Here is a 13,043-nt window from a genome sequence, read left to right on the forward strand (position 1 = left end):
CCTAAAAAAATAATGATTTTAATTTAAGCCTAACCACGCCACGTCGGGTAAAATATAATTTCCGTTATTAATCTTATTTTTTACTCTCGTGCTCTTTCCTCTGTGCCCCCCAATCTTACGTTTTTTCTTTTCCATCCCCTCTCTTTCTCCTCGTCTTCGATTTCTCTCGGAGGAACGAGGAGCAAGTTTTCCCTTCTTTATTGCTATTATCAACCTTTTCGACTGCTAGGATTCTACCATAAGGTAGTCGATTCGGACTCCGGAATCTCTGGAACTCATTGGGCTTCTTAGATTCTGGGTGAAGCTGTTTGTTTCCTTTTGAGGCGTTTTTGGTTATTTCGTATTTGTGAGACGAATTTTTGATGGGCTTTGTTTGAAAAATCGAATCTTTTGTGGGGGTTTTCTGGGGTTGAGGGTTTTTTTTTTTTTTTTTTTTTTTTGTGGGGGATTACGGGGACGGCGATTTCGATAAATTTAAGGTTGATTTCTGACATTCTTATTCTTATACTGGGCTTTTACGCATTTATGCTTGCTACCTGCGATGATTCTTTTATGGTTTAATGGTTTCTTCTAGAAAGATGTCTTTTCTCAAAGAAACGACAACGTCATGCTTTCTGTAATTTGTCTATACTTTGTTCTTTTACCAAATGATGTCAAATCTTACTTTGACTTGATTCTGCGCAGGTGAAGAAGCAAGAGGGAGACTAGGGAGAGAGGGACAATAGTATAGGCTGAATAATTATAGTGGATTATTCAATGGATGGTAGTATGATCGAGGAGTATGAAATCAATGGTAGATCTTCGTCCACAGAGACGTTGTCAAGCGAGCAGAGTAGCCAGTCTGGGGATTCTCTAGCAGAATGGCGCTCTTCTGAACAAGTTGAAAATGGAACACCTTCCACATCGCCCCCTTACTGGGATACCGACGAAGATAGCGATTGTGGTGCGTTGTCTTATTTCATTTTTGATCTATTCTGACTATTGAGTATCTCTCTCACAAATGTTAGCTTTTTTATGTGTGAGATGGCGTCAAACTACATGATTTAGTTTCTAATTTGTACTTGAAGTTTTGCTTTATATGTTTGAGCTAGATAGGTCAAGGTGTCTCATTAAAGTCAGTGCTTAAGATAGGAGGTGTATATTCTGGAATTGTTTATTGAGTTTTACAGAATATATGTAGATAAAGGCTTGTGTTGTCATCCTACATTAGCTGTTTGTCCTGCTGAACCTTGTTATTTTCTGTTGTTATATATAGCTGAAGTATGGTGCTTGATTAGTTTTTTTAAACCATAAAAAAAAGGCAAGCACCTATTCTGAGCGTAATGCTGCTTCTCTTAGCTTAATTTTACATGATAGTCAACTTTAGATATATATTTTGACAAAAAATGTTAGATACATCTTGAGACTTTATAAGTGGAAGGTGCAGTTCTTAAGAATGCTGTTGAAGTTTTCTATGTAATCTTTTTAGTTTTTACATGTTTGATTCATTAGAGACTGCTTTATTTTCTATTTCTTTGTTTTTTTTTTTGGGTATTATCATTTGCTGTGTCATTTGTCTCATTGTCTGCATGCAATTCCTTTTGCCAGGACCAAAGCCTGCTGAATTATTTGGAAAGTTTACGTGGAAGATTGAAAGTTTCTCAAAAATTAACAAGAGAGAACTGCGAAGCAATGCATTTGAAGTTGGTGGTTACAAGTGGTATGGGGCCCATGGATGTTCACATATCTGAGAGTTTTTAATTTTAGGCCATAAATTTATTTGCAATCTTTTGCATTCTTGGTGTACTTGTAATTACTTTTTTTCTTCTATCAAAATATTTAACCTTCACGGTGTAGTTGTTCTTTAGCTACCTATTTATGTTCCTCATAAGTCGTAACATTCTAGGTCCTTAATAGTTTTGCAAATGCAGTGCTTCCATTGCTAAATTGTCTTGCTTTAGTTAAACTTATTGAGCAATTCGCTGGTAATTTTAAGCATTTTATATATTTAAATTTATCTAGAGTCTAGACTAAATGACTAATACTTATCTTCCATCCAATAGCTAAAATTTGTTGAAATTGCTTTTCAGGTATATTCTAATCTACCCACAAGGATGTGATGTATGCAATCATTTATCTTTGTTTCTTTGTGTTGCTAATCACGATAAACTTCTCCCAGGTATGTAACAGTTGTTTGCGATCCTTATTTGTCAGTACAATTTGGTTCTTTGTTTTAGTACTATGTCTTTGTTTTTCGTTTGTCTGGATGCTTCAGGTTGGAGTCATTTCGCACAGTTTACAATAGCAGTAATTAATACAGATCCAAAGAAATCTAAGTTCTCCGGTCAGTTGAATTTCAGATATTATGGAGCCAGTGCTGGCTATGAATTATATTTGTTGTTTGTGTTCAATATTGCACTGTGAGCTTAACAAATTTAATTTGCAGATACTTTGCACCGGTTCTGGAAGAAAGAGCATGACTGGGGATGGAAAAAATTTATGGAGTTGTCAAAACTTTATGATGGCTTTCTCGTTTTTGATGCTCTTGTTATCAAAGCTCAAGTTCAGGTTATTAGGTACCTAGTTTATCTAAACTTAGATCATAAATTTGTATCACTGTCTTCTCACTAAGAAAGGATTGTCTGGTTTATTATTCTAACATTAAATAATCCTATCATTTATTATGGTCAATTTTGACTTCGTGAACTTTAATAAAGGAACAAGGTAAAGTGGAGTCATATCCGTCTACTAACGTTTATTAAAAATTGCTCTATCATTATGTCCATATGGTTTTGAATTTTATCTTTTGCTTGTTTATAGAAGTTGACTAAAACTTATCACTATTTATGGGAAGGCTGTATTACATATCTAAAAATGAGAGATTGGAGAAAGTGATCACATACATATTTCATGGAAGCACGTATTTAGATATTGTTATAATAAGCTTTATAATTTGAGTAGATACAGTTATATCATTTAATTCAAATTCTTAAAGCGGGATTAGTAAAATCATCAAATATTTACTATGGCATGGATTCAGATGTAAGGAATTAACAGTTCAAAGGGCCTGCTATATGTGCCCATAAGAATTCCGAAGAGCTATATATGAGACCTTTATTTATTGATTCTTGAAACAAGAGACATATCAATAGCATCATTGAACAAAATGGGCATCGGCATCTTGTTTTTTTTTCCTTTCTTGACAGTAATGAACACTGCCAAGGATATAGATTTGCTTAATTGATAGAACACTAATGTTGGTTAATTGATTCATGGCGAGCAACCATCTGTCCTTGTCATACTGCATTAGAACTACTTGTTCTAGATCAACATGGATAAACTACTAAACAATTAACAAAATACATACAAAGAGATTACTTGTGGTATGATTTGTTTTGACTGCTGGTTATGTGTGTTATTGAGAAAGATTTCTAATATTTTAAGACTATTAACATCCTTATTTATTTAAACTACTCAGTCCTTTCATCGTGTGGCTGTTTATTTCTTTATCTAAGACTCCTTTGACTCAAAACAAGTCTAATTCATAAATCTCTTTCAGAGAGGAATCGATCTTTTATTGATCATAGTATTCCACATTTTTCTCTTGATGAGATGCCAAATTATTGTTCACCATTTTCTATAGGTACTTTAATTTTAATTGGGAGAGGAAAGGGAAAGTGGGTGTTAAAGCTATTCCTCTGCTGTTTGATGTTCAAAGAAACATTTAGTTCTTTAGATATAATTCTCATTATGCCAATTGTGATGAGTGTCACAGTGTACACTTTATTTTCTTGTTCTCTTATTTCCTCTATATTGAATGGATAATCTGCTATTAGTCTATTACTTTCTGATTATGAATATTAAATCTATTTGTTCTTATCTTGAAGTATCCAGAGAAACTAATTGACAGCATCATTTATATTTTCTGTTTATTGGAGCTTCCACTATCTTTTTATGGCTTTATGGTTTATGCCTCCTCGAGAATCGAGATATTTGTTTGGCTTTCCAAAAAAGGTCTTACATGTTTTAGAACTTATGATCATTAACTGATGTATAGTAATTATTTCTTTTTTTTGTGTCTATGAGACCCAATTTATACATTTTCATAATTCTGCATTTTTCTGATCTAGGGAGAAAGCACACCGTCCATTTCATTGCCTTGATCGTCAGTATCGGAGAGAACTTGTTCGGGTGTATTTATCCAACGTAGAGCAAATTTTTCGGCGTTTTCTTGAAGAAAGAAGAAGCAAACTTAGCAAGTTCATTGAGGACAAACTGAGGTGGTCCAGGTTAGACAATCTGTATATTTACTCCCTGTGTTTTGCAACTTCATAGAATTTGTTCCAGTGGTTCCATTTTCACCAAAGAGATACTTATGGTTTGCATTTTTATACTTTTATAATTAAGATCATATTGGTTTAATGTGGTCCTTGTGGTTTGCAATTTTTTTAAATTACTCCCTATGACATCAAGTCAGGAGTAATCTGTACTGTGAAGTAAAGCCCCTGGACTAGTTCTAAAATGTTGGCAACTGCTGGAATCTCTTTTATGAAAACGAGACTTTAACAACTAATACTAGAAAGTAGCAACCTGCAGGGCCCTCTTCTATAAAAATAAAACTGCAGGAACTGATTTAGTATTTCTAGAGAACCTATCTCCGGTTTTATAATCTCACTAATTTGAAGAACTTATTTGTTGGTGCTAATTTTGTATTTGTTCATTCTTTGTTGTTGCAGTTTTCATGCTTTTTGGCTAGGAGTTGACCCGAGTTCCAGGCTGCGTATGTCAAGAGACAAAACTGATGCCATATTGAAGATAGTTGTCAAGCAATTCTTTGTAGAGAAAGAAGTTACATCGACCTTGGTCATGGACTCTCTCTGTAGTGGCTTAAAAGCTCTTGAATGCCAGAGCAAGGACAGTAAAGGGAGAGGAAAACTAGTAAATCTGGATGACCTTCCGATTTCTATGGTGCATGTTGATAACGATATGTTTGTGTTGGCTGATGATGTAATAATGTTGCTTGAAGGAGTAGTTTCAGAATCCTTGGCTTACCAGCCTTTGCCTCCTAAGGATGACAAATGTTCCCAGAATCGGACTAAGGTAGGTTTAGTGTTATAAGTTCTTACTGCAGTTGACTAATTAGGATTCTATATATTGTGAGTATAATAGCACACTAAATTGTTTGCACCTGTTATGCGCTAAACACTTCTTTTCCAAAATTATTGAGATAGAGTTTAATACACGAGCTAATTTTATAACTTGATTCTTTGGCATGTTTTCTAATTTAGATTCTTTTTAAAAAAAAAAAAAACTGAGTTGTTGCATTTGCTGTGGTTTATAATCAATTAAGTCAGAAACTCATTCATCTTATCATCTATGTATATTAAGTTACCATCAGCCAATCACAATATTCCAGATAATGTGTGCACCACTAAATGTACCTCCTTTAAATCTCTCACTAGTATTTAAATCTTAAATTGGTGTCTTTCTTCATTATATTCCTATTTAAGCAATTTATTGTACATACAAAATTAAATTAAATAGTAACATAGAATTTTTTAAAATTAAGGTGATATTACATTACAGCATTTCTTTTGAAAAAGAAATTAAGAACTTCATTTGCTTAACAATGGAAATGTCACCAGATTTTAGAAAGGCAGCAGCTATTCTGATTGCAATGTCGCAAAATAAAATGGTTAGATTGGTTACTGATATACAATTTTCTGTTAGAGCATGACATAATAGTTACTAGTGAGAAAACCTTTCCATCAAGCGTCATGTATATGGATACAGCTATATTAGAGCTGGACTAATTCCTATTTTCACCAATGCAGAATGATGCAATCTCATGGATGCTATATTTCCTTCGTTCCATATTAGAAGGCAATGAGAGCTATTAATAACATCAACATATCTAAATCATCCGTGATATTTTGGATATATAAATATTAGCATCTTAAGTTACAATATTCTTTGTGTACAATCCACTGTTGGCTTTTGTTGTTTTTTGCGGGCCTTTCTGAATAACCTTTTATGCTGTATTTGTGTCATTAGCTATCTAGGATCACTTTAATACCTGTTTCAGATATATTATACACAACTCATACACATATATACATGCATATATGTGTCTTTAGCCGCATGAATGAAATTTTCTTCTGTTGTACGGAGTGGTTTGTGGTGTGTATGGTATGTGTGGTTGGCCTGTGTATGGAAGTTTCTGATAATTGTTAGTTTGTTCCTAGGATTCAACCCATCGTATACCCAATATGTCTTTAGCTTCCCAAGATGTGTTGCTCCTTATATTTGCATTATGGGAGCATGCTTCGTAAGTTTTTAACTGCATTCTCCATCTTCCAAGTTTCAAAAATTCAAATTGGTGGTATTCTAAGTTTCTGACAAATAGTTTCCTATTTAGGATGGAAGTGCTGGAGAGGAATTTAACAAAGATTCCATTGAGCTTGACGAAAGGCGCCTTACTGAGATAGGTCGTAAGACTCTGGAAATTTTTGTCCTTGCTCATATATTCAGGTAATTAGCATTTTTCTGCATTAATAAGACAAATCAATATAGTCAAACTTTCTTATAGGCATCAGTCCCAGTTACTTGGTGGTCCAATAACCATTTTTAAAGGCATGGATGTTCTGTTGTTTATTTTGAATCAGTATATGGTTGTATGTTAGATGAATTTTGATTAAGCCAGTATTTGCTACTTGCTTTAAATACAGCTTTCTTTCATATTTGCCTCTTCCAAAGATATTATATTGTTACTCTTTTTACTATGTTCCAAATGAATAATTGTTTCCTTGTTTTCTGAAGTTTAGAAAGTTATATTGTATCATGCCCATTTAATTAACTACCAATGCACTTAATCTCAGAAGTATGGAAATTGTAATCTATGATTTTACAGCCTCCTTCAATCAGGTTTTGTACAAGTTGGTCTTGTATGAGTTTTTGTTATTCTCATTATCTTTATTCTACATGTTTTCTGGCAGCAGTAAAATTGAGATTGCTTACCTAGAGGCTGTTGCTTTGAAGAGGCAAGAGCAGCTCATCCGTGAGGAAGAAGCCGCCGCATTAGCAGAACTTGAGCTCAAGGGAAAGCGTAGTGCTGCTGAAAAGGAGAAGCGTGCAAAGAAAAAACAGGTTTATTGTCATAATAGCAGTTCTTTGTTTTTCTCCCTTTTCGGTGACAATTTGTATAGTTCAAACAGCTGGAATTGTTGGCTTCAGCAGATTGATGCTTACTAAATTCATAACGTGTTGTTTGAGGCCATTCTTCCCAGTTATATTTTTCTGTAATCTTTTTTCTTGTTTGCCTTGCCTTTTGTCCATTGCCTTAAATGTTAAATCCTTTTTGTGGTACTGGTAAGCATAATTGATTTTCTTAATTTCTTTGATTAGATGTGCAACCTTCATTTTGCAATAGGATTTTAAAGCAATTATTATACTAAATCTATTTTTTTGGTATTACATTTTCTCCAGACCAAGCAGAAGAGGAACAGTAGAAAAGCTAAAGGTAAAGGAAGAGATGAGATGTCTCATTCAAGTAATCGGGAAAATTTTCAAGGCCCATCTGATGAAATTATCATCGATGACTTCTGCCCTAAGGAGGATGAGCCAACAATTGCAAAGGTCAATACTGCAGAAGACGCATCTGTTGTGTCTGACAATGGTGCTGATATTACGGAGGTGCTTCAAATTGATCTAGATGAAGGTGATTCCAGTTCTATCAATTGGGAGTCAGACATACAGGAAATCCAATCTGCCATCAAGGCTAGTGGTGTCATAGTACAAGTCAAGCAAACAAAAAAGGGGAGTCCTTTTATTGATGATAGCTCCTCGACGTGTTCAACTGTCTCGATCCCTTCAGTTGTGATGAACGGACCATCTAAGGGTAGCACTTTGATAAATAACAAAATTCAAGCCCCACCTAATCGGTAGGTTTTAAACTTTGGAATTTTGGTTGCTCCAGCGGCCTCTGTTTGTATGTTAATTGCTTAAAAACAATTCTGCAGAGAAAATAATCAGAAGTATAAGGACACAATTGGTCAAACAAGTTATGGTGGTGGAATAAATCCACTATCTGATGCTGCCATTGATTCTGAGTGCAATATATCCGTCAGTCATAGAGCTTGCAAACCTGAAATGGGCGCCCCTATACTTTCCTTGAAAGATAGGACACACCACCATGAGCAACACTTTGTTGAGAAGAAGGTGGAGATGAGTGGTCTTTTCCTTTTTTAGTTGTTCAGCTTCACTTTCCACAAGTTCAATACAAATTTGGGTTAGGTAACTCTTAGAAAAGTGTGGATTTCATGCATGTGTGTTTGTCCCTTATATTGGGTAAATGTACTCATATGGTTTACTTTAGAAACTAATCTTGCTTAAAAATGAAAATTTAATGATTTGGGGCGTTATTTCCTATACATTAAAGTTGCTTTAAGATTACTTCTTTGTTTTGTCCCTGTAAGGCCTTATTTGTGATCATTTGCTGTACAAGATTTTAAGGCCTTATCAATCACATTCTAGGCTTTACATTATTAATTATGACTTCTTAGTGAACTTGAACTCCATGTTATGCTTGTACTTTAAGAGACATCTTATCCTTTAATCAAGTGATCACTAAATGATTGCTTTCCAAATAATAGAAGATGGGACTTCCTTGTTTTATAGTTAGAGTTATCAAGCGACAAATTTTTCTGTGCAAGTGTTTGCAAACATGTAACAGACCTGACCTCCCATCTTTTTGTTCCTGCTTTAGGACTTTTCCTGAATCTCAGAATATGTCTTCAGCTTGTACCAAATCTCTAGTAGTTGATAGGCTAGACTCTGTAAGTGAACCTTTGTGGATGAACACTTGAGATTAAAGTTGCAATATTCTGGAGAGGTACTTGCTTGAACCATCAAATACATAAAAATGGAGTGAGCTAGTAGCAAGCCTTTGGAGAAACCACATTAGTTATTCCCTAGGTACATTAAAGCCAACAGCATATTTATATAATCATAATATATTGTTTGCTTGCTGTGCATTAAAGTGATCTTACTTGAGATATCTTTTTATACGGAGGTTTCCTGGTTTTTAACTTGGATATGAGCATCAAAGATGGATTGAGTGTCCGGTAGTAAACCTTTATGCATTTAGTCTTTGCTGAAATCTTTCTAGCATGTATTCTATGGATTTTTCATGGTTGTAGTTATCTGTCATACTTCATTTTGTCTGCTTTCACCAACAAGACTCAGCTTTTTGAAGGTGGGTTCTTTCTTCAAATTTTATATTTTACTTTCACTATTCTTATAGTAGAAAGGATAACTTTGAGGATCTTTAACATATTGCAGTAATCATCAGTTTGTTCATACTTAAGTTGCTTGTATGACAAGAATTTACTATTTAGTTTCACAGTAACTTTGTAGTTTCATTTGTGTTTACTAATAAAATATCCTGACTGTAAATTGAATTTCTTCGTGACTAAGTGAAATTTCAACTAGAACTAGACCATTCTGCCTTTTTGGAGTGATACCACACACATCTTAGATGCTGTTATGATTTTTTTTTTCCAGTTTTGCGAATTATCATGTGTTAAAGAGTCGTTCCATATTTCTGAACATTCTCTTTGCTTAAAGGGGTAAGGGGTGTTATCATTGTTGAAACTTCTGATTTGCATGTAAATGCAGTATGCACATGAATTTGTTTTCTAACATATGAAGATACGTACCAATAGATTTTCTCTGTGCTCAAGTCCATGCTTTCACAGCGTGGGCCTGTGTAATTTTCTGCATTTTTGTCTAGTGCAGTTATGCTGTTGGGGTTTGGCATGATAGACTGACCAAGCATCACTAATCATTATAACTGTTTTTCAGGAGGAAGTTGTTTTCATGCAAAAGAAGCTGAATGCAAAGGATCAAGTTGATGTTGCGAGTCCCTCATTTAAAACAACCATAGAGTCATCCCCTTCTTCATCCAGTTCTCTGAAGAAACTTCCTTATGTTCTGCAGCAGTCAAAGCAACTGCCAGAAATGTCCACTGGCACTAGCACTCCCATCCAGCCTGCTGCTGCTACCAACACCATAATTGCCACTGTGGCTAGCAGCACTTCTGCCACCTTAGCTGAGCCAGTTCATGCTAATGATCTTCCGTCATTCCAAATTGAGAATCCAGATCCTCTGGCAGGACGATCGCTAGTACCTTCCTCCAAATCTGAACTTCATCAAGGGAAAACTCCAACGAAGGGTGCCATTACTCCCCAAATCATTGGAGCGTCGAGGCCTACAAGTGCCCCTCTATTCCCGGTACCAAGACCAACTGCACCTCGTGTTTCTATGGTGCAAGCGACGCCATTACTTTCACGCTCAGTGAATGCATCTGATCGATTGAGCAATGATCCATCTCCATCTGCTCCAAGTTATCTTCCTCAGTCATACCGTAATGCCATAATGGGTAAAACCACTATAGGTGGACGCCCAGCTGGTTGCATTCACCTGTCAAACTCCTTTGGCCAAGATGCTACATATACACAGTCTGTATCAGCATCTGTATCATCTGCATCTTTGTTTCCACCGCAAACTTCTGCAAGGAAGGATGAAACCCCAGTAAGACCTGGATTCACTTTTGGTTCTGCTAAGCCTGAAGCACTCAGAAACCAGAACACCTTGGGGGATGACTGTTCACATCAAAAATCAAGCAGCAGCTGTGTGGGACAGTTCAGATCAAGCACTCTAAGCGACAATGAGAGGCCTGACCCACACAGAGAGTCTCAAAGTAAGCAGCTTTCATCTGAGATTCCAGCATATTTTACCTCACATCAGCCACAGGCAGTGGTGGCTGACGAATTCCCTCACCTCGATATCATCAATTATTTGCTTGATGAGGAGCAGAGCAATGCGAAGACAGTAAAGGGTCTCCACAATCATCACAACGCGTTGCGGTGGCAGTACTCTTTGCCAGGTAATGGGACTCTCTCTGACATTGGCTCAGTAAGTGGCTCTTGCCGGTTTGATCAGGCTGAACAGTTTGATGACGGTTTCATCAATGATGTCTTTTGTTCCTCCAGTGGTCCTATTTTCGGACCGAGGGTTGCCCATTTTTTGCATTCGGATCTTCCAGCCTATTCTGATTCTCATATTGATGGGTTTATACTGAAGCGATGGCCTTATGATTATACTGATCAGTCGATGTTGAATTTGATGAACGAAGCAAATGGATACTCATACCATCTGCGCGACTACTCTAATTTGGCGAGTGGGTTAAATGGATACTCCCTGTATCATCCTGCTAATGGGCGATGAGGGCACAAAAATGTTTATATTTCAATTGCAATTGTGCTTGTAATTGAGGTTATTGTGAGACTGAGCTCTGGGGCTAGGTGTAATCCTCAAATTTTATGATAAGAGGAAATTCTCTAAAGAACAATGCTGGATTTCAAGCACTATTTTATTTTCATAAATTATTGAGAGCAAACAAGAGATAGGTCTTTCATCATGAATAGAAATTCTGCATTTCTGCTTACTGTAATGTCTCAAAACATTGAGGGTGCTTGGAGTATATATATATATATATAGCTTTTGACTTCTATCTTCTATACAAATTTAAAAAAAAAAAGATTGGATTTTGTCAAACCCATATAAAAAATTAATGTTCAAATGCAAAGTTAGGCAACTGTCAATTGATTCCAGTAGCTCTCCCGTGTACGGGAAAAATGCTTTATATCATTGATTTGACTGCCAATATACAATGTTGAATGCTGTTCACCACCTACTTACAACCCACCAAACCAACAAATGAGTATAGCATTCTCAAACTCACATAGACATGATAATTAAAAATTGAGAAAGATCACCCAAAAAAAAAAAAAAGAAGTAAAAATAAATAAATAAATGTAATTACGCCGGAACTTCCATTTTCAATCAATTTAGCGGGCAAGTGCCACCACTGCTGCTATGCCCATTTGTGCAATCCGACGGCTGAGACGGCGTATCTGAACCCTTGGGCAAGGCCTGAAATGTAACGCCATGATCCACCAACCTCCACCCTCCGATGAGCCGGCCGTCCCCTGAGGCGGCGAAGCTCACAAGAATCAACAGAGAGACTATAAGTATGAATTTGCAGAGGAATTGCTTCGCAAAACCACTCATCTTAAGATAAGTTTTTAAGAGAAGAGAAGAGATGACTCAAATGATATACGAAGGTGTTCAATATGTATATATGTATATATATATACATATAGAGAGAGAGAGAGAGAGGGAGAGAGAGGATTAGAGCCCCAAAGTCCAAGATTTTGACCCCAAGTGTTGGGTTGGAAAAGCTAAAGGGAGATGAGAATAATATTGGAATGGTCTAACCTGAATGTCAAAGAAACTAACGTAGGGAAATAACGAGGCAATGAGGAGAAAAATATATAAAGTTTTGCATGGATTGGAATGGTCTTTCCATGCATCGGAACATAGAACAAGTTAGAATTGCGTGGTGTCGTATACTACTCTTCTATTGGATTTTTAAGCTCACCAAATATATTTTTTTAAAGGTCAAGGTTTCATTGCATGAAATGGTAAATTATATGAACTCGAAATTCATAAGAAGGAGCCTACTAGAGATCTTGTACTTTGACTTTACGACTCTTCTAAGTTTTGATGCCGAAAGATAGTGGACTATTGGGATGTGAGTGTCACAAGAGTAGAAGACCAAATTTGCAGAGTATTGACTGGATCGAGTTGCCCTAAAACTTATGTCGGTCGGCTTCGAGGAATAATTATATCTGCACCTTTCGAACTACTATCTATTTTTATATCAAAATACTAAGTTATTTTTTTTGCGATATTTTAATCTCCTCAATTATAAAAAGAAAAACCTTCTAAATGATGATCCATTAATATTTTTCCTTTACGCCGTTAATAACACGGTGAGAGGTATTAGATAACCCTAATATATATTATGCCCCTGTGGTAATGTATGGCTCATAGTGGCCACATTCAAAAAGAGGGTGCTGTCTATCATGAGAAAAACCTAACACACTCAGAGAAAAGCTTGTCCCCTAATTGTCTCAAAATAGGATACAAACTCATGCAAC

General features: G+C 35.9%; 1 protein-coding gene across 2 annotated transcripts; it reads left to right on the top strand.

The window, feature by feature from the left end:
* The first annotated feature begins 84 nt into the window (after positions 1-84).
* Positions 85-11,502, top strand: LOC140762408 (TNF receptor-associated factor homolog 1a-like). Of its 2 annotated transcripts, none has more exons than XM_073100194.1 (13): positions 85-243; positions 685-943; positions 1,588-1,699; positions 2,070-2,158; positions 2,255-2,323; positions 2,426-2,555; positions 4,110-4,268; positions 4,716-5,079; positions 6,398-6,510; positions 6,975-7,125; positions 7,465-7,919; positions 7,998-8,196; positions 9,841-11,502. In XM_073100194.1, exons 2-13 carry the CDS (start codon positions 757-759, stop codon positions 11,263-11,265), a joined length of 3,453 nt encoding a protein of 1,150 aa, XP_072956295.1. In that variant the 5' UTR covers positions 85-243; positions 685-756; the 3' UTR covers positions 11,266-11,502. The 2 variants fall into 2 exon arrangements, with proteins under 2 accessions (XP_072956295.1, XP_072956296.1); XM_073100195.1 differs by having other exon boundaries at positions 6,978-7,125.
* Positions 11,503-13,043: the final 1,541 nt, after the last annotated feature.

The sequence above is a fragment of the Typha angustifolia genome, chromosome 7 (assembly GCF_048772165.1).
Source record: "Typha angustifolia cultivar Huaian chromosome 7, ASM4877216v1, whole genome shotgun sequence".
NCBI lineage: Eukaryota > Viridiplantae > Streptophyta > Magnoliopsida > Poales > Typhaceae > Typha > Typha angustifolia.

Coding starts and splice junctions, on each gene's coding strand:
- LOC140762408 (XM_073100194.1), top strand. CDS start 757: ATGGATGGTAGTATGATCGAGGAGTATGAAATCAATGGTAGATCTTCG. Junction 2,159..2,254: donor TCACGATAAACTTCTCCCAG/GTATGTAACAGT, acceptor TGGATGCTTCAG/GTTGGAGTCATTTCGCACAG. Junction 2,556..4,109: donor GCTCAAGTTCAGGTTATTAG/GTACCTAGTTTA, acceptor TTTCTGATCTAG/GGAGAAAGCACACCGTCCAT.